Genomic DNA, 19,792 nt, shown 5'->3' with positions numbered 1-19,792 from the left:
TTTTTGGGGTAATCTTAAAAGATATTTAAAAGTAAACTCTTTCAATATTTTGAGACCAGTTCAAGATTTTCCCTTCTGGGTTATTTTGTTAAAGTTCATTTAAAATCTGAATCTCTCTGTAACTTATTTTGTGTATCATATGAAGAAGAAAATCACGAAAAATATGTAAGGTCAGCTTTCCCAGATCAATTATTAAATCAACCACTCTTCCTCTATTGGCTTGTGTGTCTTCTTTGAAGACCTATGGTACCAGGGGTTGTGTCAGGACTATTAATTTCAAAATGTCTGAGATGAGAGTGGAAACTCGAGTCAGACGGTCAATCTACACTTCTTCCTTCATGGACAGACTTGCTACCAGGAAAAAGAACAGAAAAGAAAATGTCAGCTGAGCTGAACGGTGTGCTTCGTGAGACTGCCGGCACCAGGTCCGTATCCTGCTGCAGACTGTGACGGAGACGGCTCTGCTCCATTCTAGGTGGCCCATCCCTCGTCTCGATCCTCGTGCCAGCAGGAGAGCTGTAACTGCCGTGCAGTTAACTTAGGGTGCTTTGCTCTCTGGCATCCCCGAGAATTAGGGGTCAAAGATGAGCTCCAGGGGTCAAAGAGGAGCTCTTGCTATTTAATGAGCCGCTTCACCTCCGACAGCTGGGCCTTGGGGAGGTGCTTCCTATTCATTCCTCCAATGAGAAGCTATTAAAACGTACATCTAAATACAAGGCAGAGGTGAGGGGGGGGGCGGTGTTGAGAATCCTGCCCCCCGCCTGCATTTTGGCAGGCTGGCCAGTACTGTGGCCCAGCTGCAGTGGGAAGGCATCCAAAAGCTTTGTATGGCAGGGGCTCAGGATGCCTGCGAGATGCAATGTTGGACACGTGTTCTGGGCAGAAGCTGTTACAAATTCCACTTAAAAAAAAAAAAGAAAATGAGGAAGTCCAGTCTTCCCCAGAGTAATTAGGGTGCTATTTATAGCTCCTGAACCCTGGCCAGTATTTCCATACAGAAGGGAGTGGTGGGCAGCAGGAAGAAACTCAGCACCAGGCCTGATAGCAGTGCTCTGCCTCCCTGCTCGTGCTGGGGAAGTACAGCCACCTAATGTTTGCATGGCAAATACAACGGTTCCCATAGGTGACAGTAAGGTGGCAACAGGTCAGGTCAAGAACTGGCCTTTGAGAAGGGCGTGAAGTCTGGACTCAGGAGCGCAAGTGGCCACTGCAGGGCCATTGCCACCCACAGCCCAGCCCACCCCCGTCCTCTGGAAGACAGCTGTCCCTGAGTTTCCCACCAAAGGAACCACACAAGCCTCACTTCCAAAGCTGATGAGGTCGCCATGCAGCCTCTCCAGCCAGGTGTGACAGTTATACAATCTCCTGTCAACTAGTAAAGGAGTGGAGTCTGGCCTGCCAATCAGATCATAGCCAATGAGGCCTCCGTGTGGGCATGGCTTCCTGAGGATTCTGGGAACGCCTATCTTCCTCCTGGGAGGCAGGACACACACTCTCTCTCTGAGACATTCCTGCTGACAAGCCACATGGAGCCAGATAGTGTCAGAGCCGTGGAGTTAGAAAAGACATGTGGAGACCCACACCAGCGCTGAGATGCCACTGGATCCACCAAGACGTTCCACCCACTGGCCTGTGATCTTCCTGCATTTGGCGTCATTGTATGTGCTATGTGAGTCTGAAGAGGAATTTATACACTGATATTGGACATAAGGGCTAATATCAGACTTATGGACATGATCTGGACTGGGGTGGGATGTTTTCTTAATATACAATTTCCCTTTGATATCAAGATCTTTCTTATACACGAGTCTCTCTGGGTTCGTTTCTCTAGTCCACCCAGACTAACAAACCAGGAGAGCTGGGATCTTTGCCTCTGTGGATTGCAGTCTCCTGCTGAGGGTCCGCTTCCCTCATTCCCCACTTCCCCTCACACACACCACAGTGAGGACCATGGGGTCTGATTCCCTACAGGGCCTCAGTCAGCCTTGTAATTCCAAGGAAAGCAACGGGAGGCAGCGCTACGTCACTTAAGCTTGCAGCCAGCGAACAGGTTCCATTGACTTTGTTTGGAAGGAACAGTCCTTACACGGCAGACCCGTTTGGGTATGAAATGCCACCAAGCCCCGAGCAGGCACTGTCTTCGCCCTTGTGTGAGACACACATGTACTTCTACAGGATGTGTTTGAAGTCAGCCTATATGTGAGGGAGACACTGGAGCGACTCAATTACACAAGTGCTTTTGAAATACCCAGAGAGCGATCTCAAACTATGTACGTAGAAGAGCCGGGCTTGTGGGGTAGGCTGACGTTCCCAGTGCTCCTTCCTTCAGGATGAAAGTGCTGAAGGAATGACTGGAGATGGCGTGAGTTCGGGACCCCCTGCAGGAGGCGTCACTGTAGAACACGCACTGTAAGAAGCGCCAGAAAAACATGTGTCCACATTTTAAAGAACGTGTATCTGGGGATCCCGATCTCTTGAACCACATAAACTAGCCCAAGACAGGGAGGGGGTCACCCCAACACCCGGGTAGAGACAGCACGGTAAATGATGGACCTGGGGACCTTCGGACATCACGTGGCTGCTGGCACAGACTCGCCCCGCAGCAGCTGCGTAAAAGGGAGACGCAAGGTGAGGTCGGAAACTGATAGTCGGGTTCTCAGAAGGAACAATCAAGGCATGGGGGCCAGGATGGGCCGGAAATCAGACACAACCTTTGGGAACAGGGGCCTGTTTGACCATGTGCACAAAGACACCATTTTTCAGTAGAAATTCTGGGTTTTGCAAGTGGCTGCATGCTGGGCTGTTAACTGTAAGGTCAGCAGTTTGAAACCCCAGTGTCCCTGTGGGAGAAAGCTGGAACTTTCTACTCTCCTAGGGACTTACAATGTCGGAAGGCCCGGGGGCAGTTCTATGCTGTCCAACAGGGTTGCTACTGGTTGGAATCGACTTGACGGCAGTGAGCCTTGGTTTCTGGCGAGGAAGCTCCAAGAAGCGCCCTGGAGGTTGGAGTCATTCTCAGCAGTGGCCCTAGGCACGTGTCTTCAGAAGCTGGGCCTGCAGAGAAGCGAGGTCCCTGGAATGTGTGTGTGTTGGGGGGTAGGCCAGGTGGGCAGGGGGCTGCTCGGGCACATGGGGCACAGCCACACGGGGTGGCAGCGTGCCTGCTGCTGTCCACTGGCTTTAGGAAACCCGGGCACTGTAGGCAGAGTGGACAGCTGTTCCCGAGTGAGCCCCGTTATCTGTTAAAGTCTTCTCCGACTAGACACCCCTCTCTGCGTCCCCTTCTCTCCTGGTCTGCCATGCTTGTGAACCTCACGAAGAACAGCACACAGGTCTTCGGGCATAGATAGGTAGATTTCAAGGACGGCTGGTTATCTTTTATTTTGTAGGAACTATGGATCCGCAGGAAGTTGTGAAAGAAATAGAAAAAATGCAAGGAGATCCTATGTACTCTCTATCTCAACCAAACCAAGCCAGCAACCAAGCTCGGCGCCATCACTTTTATTCGAACTCAACGTGATGCCACGGGACACGGTAGAGCTGTTCTGGGGTGTTCCCGGGGCCAAATATTTACTGACAGGAGGCGGCAGCGGGTGTGGTTCGCAACCCAACAAGGAACTACTCCGCTATGCCACCAGGGCTCTGGGAACACCAGTTGACTACAGAACAGTATTTAAACCACTAGGCTGACATGGGGACCACCCACGGAGCAGTTTCAAACCTCACTTGCTTTATCAGCCCGAGTAACTGTGTGTGGCTTCATATAACGTTGGCGGAATGACTGCAGGGAACACGGCAGTGATCTAACCCGGGCTGGCCCCTCACCAGAGAGCACAGGGTCCACACCTGGGTCACATGATGTGGCAGACACCAGGGGCAGACTCGGGTATGGACAGATGAAGGGGCTTCAGGAAGTCCGGGGAGAGACAGGAAGAAAAGATCACGGAGCATCTCCCAAACGATCTGAAGCCCTCCTGTCCTATCTCGCTGGGCACGCTGTCACACCAAGAAAAGGATGGAGCTCAGGGGCACTGTGACAAAGTACTGTCAGACCGCAAGCTCTGCTGGGCAGGGACAGGGTCCTGAGAGGGCAGACCCTCTCTGCCCCCCTCCTCCAGCTGTAGAACGAGGAGGGTGGGGGAGGGGGCTTCCAAAACTAGCATTTGTCATCAGTCATTGTATGGGAGCTGAAGTGAAGGAGGCGGGCAGAGAGATGGGGCCATGGGGTAAGATGGGAGGGAGGGAATGAGAGTCTGGAGAGTTAGTCCCTGCTTGTTGGAGAGCAAGGGGAGCCTAGGGAAGAAACAACAGCGGGCTATTTGAAACACCGAATGCGCTGATGCTAACAAGAATGAACACTCTGTGGTGGTCACATACGGCTATCTATTAACAATCTGGGAGGATTAAGAGGGAAGGGGTGGGATTTAGCCTGTCAATCAGGTCTCAGCTTGACCTCATTTAGAGGCGCTAAGGAGATACAGAATTCGCTGGAGGCGGGACACAGGCTCACTCCCTGGGAGACATTGCAGTTGACAAGACATATGGAGCTAAGCTACTGCCCTGAGCTGGAGGGGCCACGTAGAGACCTCTGCCAGCGCTGAGATGCGTACAATGTCACTGGATCCACAAGACTTCCCACCCACTGGCCTGTGATCTTCCTGCATTTGGTGTCACTGCTTGTGTTTCGTGCGTCTGAAGAGGACTTTAGAGATTGGTATTGGACATATGGGCTAATATGGGACTCATGGACTTGATATGGATGGGGCCAGGGTGTTTTCTCAATATTCCGTTGCTCTTGTATATAAAGCTCTTTCTTAGACATATCTGAGTGTCCTGGATTTGCTTCTCTAGTCCACCCGGACTAACACACACTCATTTCCTGCCCATGGTGAGGACACGAGGCTGTGCCGCCGGGCACCACAGGGCACCGCTGCAGCCAGGCAGGGCTTTCAGTACCACTCTCCTGAAGGGTTCCATCAGAGCAACCAGGAAGGGGTGCTTGTTCACTCTGTGAAGTCAGCAACCCCCTAAGCCCCAAACCCGCTGCTGTGTCCTGAGGAAGAACTGGCCTGGCTTAGGATATCATTGCAAAATCCTAACTGCAATTCTGGCAAACAGAACTGCTCTTGCCGATGGAATCTGACAGCCTATTAAAAGTTGATCACACCACGACAGACAAGTATTAGGCAATGAACTCACTGGCCATAAGCCGTGTCAAAGGGCAAAGAAGACATTGTCAAGGAAAGCCTAGCCCACTGCAACAAGCAGAGAGGGGCCCTGAATGCGGGGCACCTTCACCCCGAACACGCGCCTGGCTAACGAGGGGCAAAGGCCACTCTGTCACAGCACGGCTGTCTGTCTGAAACCAGGGGCAACATCGAGCGCAGCAGGAAAGCGGTCATTCCATTACAATCTGGATGAGACGAGGTTGCCTGCTGCTGTTACCCCCTTACATTCGATGCCCGGGAGTCGCTAAGCAGCAGAACAGAGAGAGCAGAGAGATGCCAGGGCGTAGCCATGGGAGGGGAAGAGCAGATGCCATCATCTGCTGATCACTGTGGTTCCACTGCTCGGTTCTTGCAGGCACTGGGTCAGCCCATCTCATGGAGGACCTTCCTCTACGTTCCCATGCACAATGCTTTCCCCTAAGGAGAAGGTCCCAGCTGATCGGCTAGCATGTCCACAATACCGGAGACCAAGGCTCGACATCATCAGTTCTAAACTCTGGCTCTACTTCCTCCGGGGAAGATGTTGGTTCTTCCAGCAGTCCGTGGGTCTTTTGAGGCTCTTTGCTGACACCAGCATCCAGTGCAGTCACTCTTCTCCAGTCTTCTGCAATCACCGTCCAGTCCCGTCAGCACAGGGGGACCCACAGTACCACATGGGCTTGGGGTGTGCCTACCTCGGTCCTCAGAGTGACAGCTTTGCTCTTGGACACTTTCAGGAGGGCTTGTGCAGCAGCACATCCGCCCAGGGTAATGCATCATTCTCTTTCTTGACTATTGCTTCCGTGAGCACTGACTAGAGACACAAGTAAAATGAAAGCTTTGATAACTTCAGCCTCGTCTCCGATGCCGCCTCTATGTCCAGTGGAAGGATTTTGGTTTCCTTTCCATCAAGTTGCAATCCATACGGAAGGCTGTATTTTTGTATCCTCCACAGGAACGGCTCAATTCCTCTTCACATTCAGCAAGCAAGGTTGTGGCACCTGCACGTCACAGGTGGTTAAGGACCTTCCTCTGATCCTGATGCCACGTTCGTCTTCATACTGTCTAGCTTCCCGGATCATGTGCTCAGCATGCGGATCGAGTCAGTGTGGTGCGAGGACACAACCTTGAGTCCAGTGGGATGAGTGCAGAACACTGTCTACACGCCCACAAGCTTCCTCCCAGTCTGAGGGGGCTCATCTTCTAGGACTCTGTCAGACCATGCTCATTGTCATTAGCAGGTTTTTCAGGGGTTATCCCCTCCGAAGTGGACCACTTATCCTAGAAAACCCAAGAGGACTTCAGCCTTTTAGATGAAGTCAGAGCCATCAGAGGGGGCTCTGGGGACAGTAGCCTCCCCACGATGGTTTTGGTGGTTCTGACTCCGAGTGGCTCTGTAGCATAGGGTGGGACTTCTGACAGCTCCCAGGACCCTACATCAGTGGGGGCGGGCTGCCCCAGTTTCCCCCTGTGGAGTGGCTGGTGGGCTCACATGGCGAGACATCTGGTGAGCAGCTGCATGCTTAACAAACTGCTAAGCGACGGTGTCTACTTGAGGAGAGAATAAACACACATCCAGTAATAAAGATCTTTTGAAATGGAGTTCATTACCAGTCAGAGAATGTAACGCACAAGGGTTCCAGTCACAAGAGTAACCGATCAAATAAAATGTAACAAAATAAAAGAGTTTAAAAATAATCTCAGTAAGAAATGTGTAAAACTTATATGAAGAAAACTAGAAATTCTGACTCAGAGCATATGGGAGGTTTGAATAACTGTGTGTGGGAGGGGGAAGGAGAGAGAGAGTGAGAGAGACAAGAGAGAGAGAGAGAGAGAGAGAGAGAGAGAGAGAGAGAGAGAGAGAGAGATAGAGCCCGGTGAAGCCAGGCCCTGGGGGCCACCACTTGAGTCCTGCATGCTTGCTCTGTGTAGAATGAGAATGGTGTACAATCTTGTACATCTCTTAACATTTTTATCTTTGGATTCCATGACTTTATGTGACTTATATACTTCGTAACATCTCTCCTTATCGCCTGTAAATAACATGTGCCACTTTTGAAATGATAATTGAAAGAGAAAAATCTGTGTCCACTCATCGCATCGGATATAGCTGTCTGCCAGTCAGTCGTCAGTGTTTAGAGTCACCAGTGTGTGGAACTCACTGAACGCACCCGCCCGGTGCCGACGCCAGCAGTGATCAGAACCAGCTCTGGAAGGGCTGCTCTGCAGGCTGCACTCTTCTCCCAGTGGACACTCGCGGAAGGGTGGCCACATGTCAGTGCCTTTCTGTGCATGCCCAGCTTGAGTGGAGCACCAGGCACAGGGGGCGCTATGGAGTCAATGCAGGTGTGGCTCAGCCCCACTTGGTCCACAGCATCCTACGCTGGATAAGGGCGGGCCTTGGAGCCAGTAAAGGAAGCCCTCCTCCCTCTGAAGGTGCGTCTCGGTCTTTTGGCTAAGATCAGTGTGGAAAGGAGACGGACAGAAGTAGCTGTTTTCTTGTGGTTGCCGACTAGTCCTCTCTCTCACGTCCGTCTCTGACAGGGTTCACCAGCGTGGACTGGTCTCAGGAATCTGTGCTACCTGAAGGACACTTTCGCCGAGGGCGTGGGAAGAGCTGTGAGGGTGCGCTGCTTCTCACGGCCCCCTCAGTGTGTGCCTCCGGCACAGTAGGTGACCCATCAGAAACTCCGTGACGACGGGGCTGGGACATGGTCGCCCAGAAAGGCCAGTTACGTCCTCCTGCCAGCACCTGTTCCCTGCGCTTCCAGTCCCACATGGGGACCACTGTGGGGACACAGGAGCTAGTGGAGAAGTCAGCAGTGCTGGGCTGCAGCCCCCCCCCCCCCCCGGGGGCCCACCCTGTGGGGCTGAGCCACCCTGGTTTTCCCGAGGGCTGACACGGACCTGGTGGCCGTGGGATTCTGCTCTTTCTCTATATAAACCCCGTTATCATTTCAAATCAAAGCTCTAGAGCAAAACGAACGAACCACAACGAAGCGGCGCTGGGAACGAGGACAGAGCGTCAGAGTTAGCGAGAAAAGCTTACTGCACTGCACAGGGTTTTGAAAGGTGAGGATGGTGGTGTTCCTGGCTGTGGCCCGGTGCTCTGGGCGGAGGCACATGCGTGCCCCGTGTTCTCCAGAGGCTGCCCAGAGTCGTGTGGCTGTCAGTCACCCAGGTGCCCTTGACTGGCTGAGGAAGTGAGATGAAGCCCGAGGTGCTCGGCATCTTCAAGGACCCCATGGGGTCAGGACACGCAGGTTCAGAGGCCAGGTTGAAGGCGCGCTCCGTGGAGGCGAGAACTGCTTTCACGCGTGTGCGGCCACTGCTTCAAAGAAGGGAAGTGCCTTGTCCTTTGGCTCAGTGACTGCACAGGGGGGACGGGGCAGAGGTCCCTGCATGTAGATACCCTGGCCCAAGGCACACAGTACTGTTCATTGGAGACCTGCCCCCTCCTGATGAGTAGGGAGAAACGGTCAATCAGGCCTCCCTGCTTACCTGCCCAGAGCTCCGAGGCGAGATGAGGGGCCATCGGGGCAGCCATCACGATCAGGGCACACAGAGCATCCTCGAACTCAGGGCTGTGCAGGACCACCTGTGGAGACGCTTGCTGAGGAGAGAGAAGGATCACTGTATGAAGACGCCAAGGCATCCCAAGTAAGCACGGGCCAAGCAAGGGTGTCGACCCAGTTTTCAGGTACCAAGTCGACCCTGGGTGACCGAGTGGACTGCTCCTTAGGGTTCCCCGGGCTGACGGTCTTTGCAGAACCAGACTGCCGCCTCTGCTTCCTGTGGAGGAACTGATGGATTCGAACCACCAACCTTTCCATTAGCGGCCCACTGCCCAGCTCACTGTATCACCAGGGATATCACCACAGGATATTCCACTGGGCTGAACGTCTCCCACTGTCAGTTGGTCCCTTGGACCATGACCTTGTTTACACACAGGGTCGTTGCAGATGTCATTAATCTAAACCAAACCCCCTGCTGTGGATCCCAGTCTAGCTCACAGAGACCCCAGAGGACCCTAGAAAGGAACTTCCCCCACAGGATTTCTAGGACCGTCAGCTTCCTGATGAGGAGCAGAACCACTGACCTTTGGGTTAGGAGCTGAGTGCTTAACCACCATGCCACTACTTATGCTGGGCTCACCAGGAGCTCACTGCCACTGCATTGATCCAGACTCACAGTGGCCCTACAGGTCAGGGTAGACCCGCCCCGGGGGTTTCAGACTGTCACTCCTTACCGGAGTTGAAAGCCTCGTCTTTTGTCCATGGAGTGGCAGATGGTTCTGAACTGCCAGCCCCGTGTTTGGTTAACAACCCAAGGAGTACCCACTGGGCCATCGGGGCTCCTCAGACTGGGTTAGGGCGGGCCCAGTCCATGGACTGCTGCCTCTACATGAGAAGAAAACAGAAGCCTGGCAGCACGGAGAAACCGAGGCCGAGGCTGGGCTTGCACTGACACACACCACGGCTGGCCGGCCACCAAAGCCAGGAGGGAGGCAGGCAGAACTCCCCCGGACCCCCGAGAAGGAACCCGCCCGTCAACACGAGGACTTCCGCCCCCCTGAACGGAGAGAGAATGAATGGATAGGGGTTCAAGCCCGCAGTTTGCAGAAAAGCGTGAAGGCAGCCTGGGGGCTGGTACGTGTCTGGAGTAAAGCGCCCAGATCTCTCTTACCACCTGCTTTCACTCTGGGCAGCAAACGACCCCGTCTACTTGCAGCATTAAAGATGGTGGTAGCCGCCGCCATGCCAAACATGCTCCTGTTTGCCAGGCCCCCAGGCTGATGCTAGCTCACTGGGTTCCTCCGACTCCTCTCTGAGGGGAGCCGGAGCAGGAAGCAAAGGGCCCACCGGGGAAGCAGGAGCCGAGATGTGGGCCCTGGAGCGCGCACTGCCCCGTGGTCCTGCTGCTAAACTGCCCTGGACCCCTGTCCGCATCTTAAAGACCAGACGGTCCTTACAAGCATGCCGGCAACAGAACCAGCTCCTGCTGTCGAGAAAATGCCTCTTTAAGAGGCACCACCACACGGAGGAGGTGGTGCTGCTGTCCATCCCGGACAGCCTGTCTCCAGTTGACCACCTCCCCAGGCGGCTAGAAGCCGGCCTCCCCGCTCTGCTGCCAGCCCGTGAGGCCAGCCAGGCCACTCACCGAGAGCGTACTGCTGAGGCCCATCAGCTGGGAAATGGCGGAGTTCAGCGAGAAGTCCTCTGTGAAATGGGTGGTCACCTGTGGGTCAAAGCGCAATAAGGATCCCCCTCCTTCCAAATGCCTTTACAGTTCACACACTCCAACCACACCGCCACCACCCAGATGCCCCAAAAGGCCCAAAAGATGGCAGGCTTCAATGGGAGAGGTTGGAGACATTTGTAAACAGAGTCACTATCCTAACCACCACTACACTGGCCCCTTGGCACACAGACTTAGAAAACAAAATCCCCAGGCCAGTGTTTCCATGATTCAGGACTCCCCTCCTCCCATCGCCCCCAAGCCCTGAGCGGTGTGGTCTCCTGATGCAGGAGGTCACAACACAGTGCTCCTTCCCCCCAAGGCAAACATCAAAGCACGCAGGCAGGAGGTGGGCGAAGGCTGCCACTGCCCCTGGGCACCGTGGCTTCATTCCCTGTGCAGGCCACTCCCCGAGGTCTAGGGCTCATTTGATGTTTGGGAATGTGGAGTCCGAATAAGGACGTTTTCCTGTGGGATTATTATGCAGTTTGAGACACAGGCAGGGGTGCGGGACAGAAGCCATCTTTAAATTGTCAACAGTTTCCCGGCTGTGGAAACAACCGTTAGATGATCTGATGGACCAGAAGCATCTGCCAGAACTGGAGAGGAAATATGTGGGACGGAAACAGTCCCTCAGGCATCACTCAGATCACAAACAGAACTTGGGCTGCAAACAATGCTGGCTGAGGCAGGACCAAGTGCACGGGCCACGCCTGGCTTTACACAAAAGGGAGGGGGAGGGCGGAGGACGGGCTCTTTCAGGGCCAGCAGAGGGCAGGGTCAGGGACTTTGGCTGACTTGGCAAGTCTGAATCAGCACATCTTAAAAAAAAAAGTCCAGGCTTCCTAACTGCCTTCTTTCAATGACATCTATGTATATGACATTTTTAGAGGGGCAAAGTTCTTGAAAGGGCAAACATTAAAATGGAGTTTTAGGAAAAAATTAGGAAGGATTCTTTACTGATGATGAAACATCTTTTAAAATGAGTTAAAGCAGTGGTTCTCACCCTGTGGGTCACAACCCCTTTGGGGGGCGAATGACCCTTTCACAGGGGTTGCCTAAGACCATCGGAAAACCTGTCTTAACACATATTATATTAAGACTGTTACCCATGCAAGACGATAAAATTTCATTTATTTGTAATTAAAAATAAATATTTCACAATATATAATTAGATATTGTTTTTGTGATGAATCACTATGCTTTCATTCTATTCAATTTGTAACAAGGAAAACATATCCTGCATATCAGATATCTACATCACAATTCATAACAGTAGCAAAATGACAGTTATGAAGTAGCAACAAAAATAATTTTGTGGTTGGGGGTCAACCACCACGTGAGGGCCTGCATGCAAGGCCGCAGTGCGGGGAAGGTGGAGAACCGCTGCATTCGAGACCACAGACATGGATGCTGTGCAGCCAAGTGATGAGGGACACAGCCCTGCTCTGAGGGACCTGCGGCCTCACAGTCTGGTCTATGCTCGGTTCCTGACCGGCTGTGTGGCTTTGGGCAGGGCAGTCACCTCTCTGGGCCTCTCCTTTGTCTCCAACTGCAACAACAGAAGGCTAAGCAAGTGGGGGCTGGCCACCGTGCCCAATCCCAGTCTAAACAGAATGTGTGTGTGTGGGTGTGTGTCCGTCCTCAGTGAAGTGTTGTTAAGCGCGGACACTTGGAGGGTGCAGGGCAGGTGGCCATGAAAGCAGTGGCTCTCCATCAGCCAAGGTAGGTGGGCCACCGCTACACAGAAGGAAGACCCATACGGGCCCACGCCAGAGCAGGGGGGACCATGCAGACCGCGAGGCACAGGTCCCCACAGATGGGTGGGCTACAGGACCCACCAGTGCCCACCTGAGTGATGACCGAGTTCTTGTACTCCCGGAGCTTCCTGGCCTCGGCCTTCTCCACGTTGCTCAGCAGCTGGGGGCTGGGGGCCTTCCCATGAACCCGGGCCCCGATAAACCGCGTTGTCAGGGACCACAGGCGCTGCTGCCACCTCAGCACCCCGGGGAGAGCGTCGGCTGAGTGGAGGGTGGTGAGGGACGAGGGAAAGAAACGAGAACGAATGAATGATTTGGTTGTGACCAGGCTGAGGACAGCCCCTGTGAATGACTTCATCCCCGGGACTGGGTGAAGGGAGGGCCTCGCTCGCTGACCCCGCTGTATTTTCAGTGTGTGCCGGGAGCCACAGTGGACTGACGCCATGCGGAGTCTATTTACAGACACAGGTATCGCCAGGACTCAGGCCCCACAACTGGCTTTCACCTTGATCTTCAAGGGCACCATCTGGTAAGCTATCTGCCGAGAGACCCGGGAGTTCTGATCCACTCATGGGCTCGGTGGAAGCAAGCTCTGGTGACTTGCTCCAGTGTGGATCACACACGGGGCCGAGAGGAAGGAAAATCAACGGGACAGCTCCTGACAGACAGCAGTGAGCGGGCGCCTGCCCTTGTTGCCTGGACATGTAGAAGATCCTCTGGAGGCCCGGGACAGAGCGATTCCTGGCACCGGCCCTCTGGTCCAGTGGAGGAGCCAGTGCCGCACCCGTTTTTACACAAGCACCCCAGGGACTCACACCTTGACTGTGGTTCCAACCCATGGGGGCGGACCACAGGGTGGGGCCATGGGTGTCTCCGGTTTATTCTGGAAAATCCCGACAGACAAGCCTATCTGACCTTACTTCGTTTTAGATCTGAGCATCTTGGGAGAGATGGATCTCCCCTGAGGAGCTCTAGAGGCTGTTGGGGGGACGGGGGGCAGGGGTGACTGAACAGGCCTGCACCCATGGGATCCTCCTAGACTGGGCACAGAGGTTGACCCTGCTCTGGGGCAGGGCTCGGTCAGCTGCAGCTTTCGGTCATTGGGCTCTGCCGTGGAATTGAAAATAAAAGTAGCATGGTTTCATTTATAAAAAAATTGTAAATGGTATTATTCAGATCCTGGTGGTTTCATTGGTTTGGAAAAATATATTCAGGGTTCTCAACTGAGTTGCACATTGTTGGGAGGGGCAGGATTGGCTCTTTTATCTCAAAAGTTTGCCAACACCTGTTTCTGGGGAAACAAAACCCAAAACACCAACCACATAAACTGAGGCAGAGCAGGAGGGGTGGGGCTCTGTGGAGCAGGGCAGGAGGAGGCAGGGCTCTGTGGAGCAGGGCAGGAGGGGCTGGGGCTCTGTGGAGCAGGGCAGGAGGGGCGGGGCTCTGTGGAGCAGGGCAGGCTGAGAAGCAGAAAGGAAACCCCTCTGTCCATGGCTCAGCTCCAGGCCCCTGGTCCCTGTAACCTGCATCAGAGCCACCATGGGCCTTGTTCAAAAGTTGACTCCTGGTGAGGACTAGGGGTCCGGCATTCACAGCAGGGGTCTTGACCCTGAGAACAAGGGTCTAAGAACAATATGGCCGGTCAGCAAATGGAGACACGCTTCATAGGACCCAGTCCTTGAAGTTGCTACCACTGCCTTCAACAGAGACATTTCCTTCCCCAGTTCCTTCCCAGCCCAGGGTCCAAAGCCTCTGGATGACAGCGGAAGCAGGTGGGGGTGCAGGTGGGGGTGGGCAGGGAGGCAACTCACTCTTCACGTCCCACAGGATGTCCTTCTCGGGAGGGGCAGCAAACAGGATGTAGAGGCGGGCAGTGTCGATCCCGTACTGCTCCACCACCTCCTCGGGGTCCACCCCGTTGTGCTTGGACTTGCTCATCTTCTCCCACGTCACCTCCAACGCCGCCCCAGTCGCCGTGTGCACAGGAACGGGACCTGGACACACAGGTGTGGTAGGTGAGGTCCTGAATTCAGGGCATTTGGTAAGGGCACAGTGTTTTGGGGGAGCAATTGAAAGTGTCCGCTGGCAGAATCCCACTGAAGCAGTTGGCCTGCCTGCTCCCCTCCGTCTAGGCCACAGTCTGCGCTTCTCCATTTCCATGGATCTTGTTCTTGTGGGAGGGGCCCCTGGGAGAGTCAGAGGGGACCCTGAACGTTCAGCCCAACGGCAGGAGGGCAGAGGGAACCAGCAGTCCCGGGAGGTGTACAAATAGAAATCCTTCCCGAAGCTGCACTGACCGAGGAGCTGAAGGGGGCCGGGACAGAGGGGCAGGCAGCAGGTCGCCACACCAGCATTCAGAAGGGGCAGGTCCAGAGCAAGAGACCGCGTGACCTCAGCGTCTCTTCCTAGATCCCCAGGCAGCCCTGGCTGCGCACATGAGCCCGGGGACCTGGACAGGGACACACGGGCCATTCATCCCTCGAGGCTCTATTACCTGTGAGATCGACGTCCTCTCTTTGTAGACACTGCCCAGAAGGGAGGCGGAAGGTCTGCCCCTTGATGAGGCCCTGGGCCAGCAGCTGACGGAACGGCTCCCTGGGGGAAGAAAACGGGGAGAGGAGATGGGTTGGCTGTGGATCCCCTCACTGCCATGTGTCCAGTCCAACACAATGTGACCCCAGGGGGCAGCGCAGAACCGGCCCCCTGGGTTTCGAGACTGTCACTCTTGACGGCAGCAGAGAGCCTCTCTTTCTCCTGAGGAGCGGTTGGCGGGTTCGAACCACTGACTCTGAAGTCCGCGGCCATCTTTGCTTTCCACCTCATTAGAACTCCACTGTGTAAACAGGAGGGCAGGGGGGACTTGGCTGTAGTATTGCCTTTTCTGCACAGGAGGCGCAGGTTTGGGTCCCTACTGCTGGTGGGTCTGTCAATCTGCATGAGCCTGATGGAAGGCCATTAGCATTCCTCCAAAAGAATGCCCCGTGGCCCAGTAATCCCTCCCTCTGCCGGGCACCCAGCCTAGAGAGGCAAGCGCCGCAGCACCACCACTGGCTGTAGGCGCTCCCATGTTCACGGCAGCATGGTTCATGGCAGCCAGAGGCTGGAAACAGCCCAAGTGCCCACCAGTGGCGGAATGCACACAGACACGGGATCATACGCTCAGTGAAAAACAGTGACAGAACCATGAAACGCGCCAAGACATGGATGGGCCCAGGGAACATTATGTGGAGTGAAGTTAGTCCGTCACAGGAGGCAAACTATTAGATGAGCCCACTGCTGCAGGGGCAGAAATCAGAGCCACAGGGAACAGCCCTTGGAGGCTCCCAAGGGCAGGAGGAGGAAGCAAGGGACTAGGTTGACAGGTATGAACTTGGGTGGAAGGAGGATGGGGCCCATGCAAGGGGGAAGGGAAGCTGGGGATGGGGGCAGAATGGGGGTGGTGATGCTGATGAGTGGTTTGGACTGTTGATAGTCTGAAATGCAAACCCCAGCCCCTAATTACAATAAAAGGAAATCCATTAAAACAGTAGAGTAGGATCATCAGCATAGGAGGCGGCAGAAGGAGAGAGAGGGACCCTGTTCAGCTATTGCCACCTTGTGGGAGTGGACGCAGTTGCAGCCTGCTGGCTTGGACCTCACCACCCTCCAACCTCATCCTGTAAACCCTGTGTGTAAAAACTGTGGTACATAGGTACGAAAGGCTTTGAGCAGTTCACGGAAGCAGCAGGATCAGAAGTTAATGGAATTTCCCATGGAGCCCCTCATCTGTGATGGAACGTCTGCCCGCCTCCACAAGTCTTCACAGGCCAAGGGAATCGTTATGTCCACGTGTTGCTCCACCAGTGCTCGGAGCCACCCCCAAATAAGCCCTTCACCCTTCAGAGGCTTGGTGTCCCCTACATGTTGGGTCTCCTTTCCCTGGCCCTTAAGCCACCATTTAAATGAAGGACAGCAAACACTACCTGTGTGACACGTACCTGCATACGGAGTCTAAGAGCCCTGGGTTGATGTATCCACCAGAAACAGAGGCTGACCCACCTCCTACCTCTGAGGGAGGGGGGGGGCAGAAAGAACGCCTCATCTCCCCCCCCCCAGAGCAGTTGGTGGGTTTGAATACCTGATTTTGCAGTCAGCAGCCCATCTCCTGCCCCGCCCCGCCATCAGGACTCCTGACTGGCTTAGTTGGTGCTTAGAAGCCATGTGTGGCCTTCTCAGAGGGACTTCTAAGGAGTGCCCACATTGGGGGTGCTCCGGGGAATGGGCAGGTGGTCATTCCCTTACAATGGGTTCTGCTGCATCAGGTGTGGGAAACGAGGCCTTCTGGTTAAACAAGGGGCCGCTGCTGGCAGTAAGCTGCACGGGGGGCAGGGGGGGGGGGACTCGAGGGGTGCCGTGTGCCCGGTTCTCCATCTTCTCCAAAGGGTGCTGGGGGGGAGAGGGGGCTTTCCCACTTGGCTCCCGGCTGGGCCATAGCTGCTCTACTGCCAGCACCTGTGCTCAGGCAGACAGCACTAATCAAGAGCAGCACTTGCTGGATGACTCAGACAGGGATCGTTTATTTACCGACAGACATTTCCCGAGTGTCTACTAAGTGTCTGGCTCTGAGCTAAGCCCCGGGATAAGTACAGTGAGGCCTGCCCGATGATTCTCAGCTCTGAGAAGGAAGAGGGTCTAGTCACACCAGAAGATGGATTCCCCCCAGGGCAAGTCCAACTTCCTTGGCCTGGGTGGTAAGGGCTTGCTCGGGGCTTTCCGGATGCTGTGGGCACAGTCGGCCTGTCCTCACTGGCTCTGGTCCCGCACCTGACATATCACACCGCCGAGCTCTCAGAGCCCCCTGGTCTTCCAGGCTTGGCTCCAAAAGCACCTCCTGGCCAGAACTGGCTGTTCCTCCTCAGCTGACATGCACACTGTGGTACCTGACCTGGGTTTGGCAGGGATTTTATTTTATCCCCTGCCACAGCCAGCTTGTCAATCCTACTCACTCTGACTTGATGGGACAGAGTGGAGCTGCTTCACAGTGCTCCTCAACCTGCCAATCCTGACTGAAGCACACCACCTCCTGTGTCTCCTGGGAAGTGAGTGGCTCGTAAGCTTGGACCTCTCACATGCCACCCAGAGCCTATCATGGCACCAGGGCTCCTTCCTGAAAGGAGTAGGAGAAAATTCCTGGGTGATCTCTCCCCGTGCCTAGCTCAGGGCCGATGCTCAAGAAATATTACATGATTTCGACACAGGCCAAGTTGTTCAGTGACTATGCAAGTTAACCCGCTGTCGGCCGAGCTGGGAACAGTGTGGAAGCAGGGGATAAAGAAAGGTGGTGAAGGGTCAGGCACTAGCTGCAACGGCTTCCAGTCTTGATCTTCTGGAGAGTGGGGTACATGAAAGACCAAACTGCGCACTACAAGCTACAAGGCTCGTCAGCAGAAGGGCATGGACAGGGACAGGAATGCCCGCGTGGGACTGCTGCGCTGGGGGTCCTGCTTGTTCAAACCTGCCCTCTGTTTCCCAGGGCTCGAGGGGACGTGCCAGGGTGGGAGGTGCCTGGTTGTCACTCTCTCCTGTCTTCAGCTGCGCACAAGGACTCATGCTGGTGGATGCGTTCCACGGATCCTCGGGCCACTGGGAGCTGAGCACTCCGTCGTTTATCCAGAGCTTTGGGGGGGGGGGGGCAGACATGCCCCTAACCAGTCATCAGCACCCGGAGGAGGTGGCAAGAAGTGGTCCGTGGAGATACAAGGAATTGAGAATGAAGGATAAGATGCGAGGACCCTGCTGGCGTGGAGCCCAGTCCTGTCGGTGCAGACACCAAGCGCAGGCTACAGCCTCACGGCCAAGGAGACGTTTTTCCTGCGTACTTGCTCGCCTTCTCTCTCCCTCTCTCTCTCCCTCTTACTGACTCGCTCGCTCACTCTCACCAACCGGATGGTCCCTGGGACAGTGACAGCGAGCCAATTTATCAAGGTGGCTTCAGAATATCTGTGAAAATTTCCACTCCCCACAAACTTCTTGAAGCCCCCTCACATCCGCAACCGAGCTGTCCAGGCATTGGAACACAGACCTCCTGGCGGGGGCTTTCTAGGCCAGGGAACCATGTGCACCTCTAGCCACCAACGACCCCTGCCTTGCCTTCCCGGGACCCCAGCTGATTTCATCTTTATGAGCACAGGCCACTCTCCCCCTCCTCTTTCCCCATGAGTGACTATGGCACGCCACCAGGATGGAGAGAGGCCCTGGGGCCCCCAGGACTGACCAGCAGCCCCCCCACCCCCACGACGACCACTCTGAGTTCCCACCAATTGCACCTTCGCACACCTTTGGGGGGGGGGCGGGGCTGACGTCATCCTGTTAGTCCCATGCCCTGCACGCAACGCTCCAGTGCAGAGCGTGCTGACGCTACTACTCGCCATGGTCCCTCGCAGATGTTCAACGTGCAAATTTAAAAAGATACTGGTAACAGAAAGCAAGAATAATGAAAACTGAAAAACCCAACAAAACGAGAAACCCTGAACTGACCTCTGACTGAGGGAGGGAGGGAGGGTAAAGGCAGAGAGCGCTGAAGGAGAGGGCGCCGCGAAGGGACTCAACCACTTGGACAGAAGGACGAGCCACCTCAGCGCAGAGATGGACAGGCTGCTTTCAGGGCCCCCCTAACCTGTACCCCCCCAGCAGGAAGCCCCCCTGGCTGCGGAGACAGCCTCTCCCTGGGGCTGGTCCTTAAGGCAGAGCCGCTTAATGAGCCCTCTTCCTCCTCCCTGGTTCTACGCCATCCTGCTCACGTAATTAGCCGGTGTTGCAGGATTCTGCTCCAATCGCTCTTTCAATCCCGGCCTTTCCGTTTTCCAGAGCCAGGGGCACGGAGGGGGCCTTGTTACTGCGGGGAGGTCCGAACAAGGCCGTGGTCAGACTGGAGGGGGAGGCACAGCTCTGCAGGCAGGCTAGCGGGTCAGTGCCAGCAGCAGCATCGCTGAACAGACCCTCCACCCCCCCACCCCCCCGTACTAGCCTTGAGTGGCAGGGGGATTCTGTCCCTCTCTGGGCTGCATTCAGGAGCAACAAAGAAGCCCGACAGGGTTCCCAGATGGACAGCGGTCTCCCCTGAAGGAAAGGGAAGGTGTCCTCCTGTCAGTGCAGAGGTGCCAGGCCATGGGGCCCTTCCCCTGGGCACCCAGCTCCGAGGGCCAATGCAAGGAGGCCCCCAACTGAAGCCATGCCCACCCCATGGGAGGGGCCACTCCCAGCCCCACCTCCTTGCCCCTCTGCCACGTGGGAAAAACCGACAGCTCCTTGCAGCCAGCTTTGTGCTTCTCTGGCTATGGCTCTCGGTGAGGGAACTCTGGGACAGTGGGCTGTGTGGTCTTTGGGAGTGGCTTCTCATGCAGATTTCCTGCTGGCGCCAACGGGCCCTATTGTCTCGGATGAGACAGCTAAGGCATCTGCTGTCAGATGCTGTCGGGGTCTGCTGGCAAACCCGAGGAGAGCGAGACATGCGAGGACTGGGACCACGGAGCGATGGCAGAGACCCACACGGTTTCATTGGAGGCACTGTCAGCAGAACAAGCCCGGGCCTGCTCAGATCGGCTCGTG

At 55.2% G+C, this 19,792-nt stretch overlaps 1 protein-coding gene across 5 annotated transcripts in view; it reads right to left on the bottom strand.

The window, feature by feature from the left end:
* LARS2 (leucyl-tRNA synthetase 2, mitochondrial) overlaps positions 1–19,792 on the bottom strand; it is a 166,373-nt gene that overhangs the window by 9,924 nt on the left and 136,657 nt on the right. For all 5 annotated transcript variants that reach the window (XM_075547224.1, XM_075547223.1, XM_075547225.1 and 2 more), the window contains 5 exons: positions 14,700–14,800; positions 14,017–14,199; positions 12,297–12,466; positions 10,368–10,445; positions 8,709–8,820 (listed from right to left, as the gene is read on the bottom strand). In XM_075547224.1, coding sequence (XP_075403339.1) covers positions 8,709–8,820; positions 10,368–10,445; positions 12,297–12,466; positions 14,017–14,199; positions 14,700–14,800 — 644 coding nt within the window. The remainder of the gene's footprint in view (positions 1–8,708; positions 8,821–10,367; positions 10,446–12,296; positions 12,467–14,016; positions 14,200–14,699; positions 14,801–19,792) is intronic.

This window comes from Tenrec ecaudatus, chromosome 4 (assembly GCF_050624435.1).
Source record: "Tenrec ecaudatus isolate mTenEca1 chromosome 4, mTenEca1.hap1, whole genome shotgun sequence".
Taxonomy (NCBI): Eukaryota; Metazoa; Chordata; class Mammalia; order Afrosoricida; family Tenrecidae; genus Tenrec; species Tenrec ecaudatus.
The sequence above is the reverse complement of the archived record's forward strand: the minus strand, read 5'-3'. Positions and strand labels throughout refer to the sequence as shown.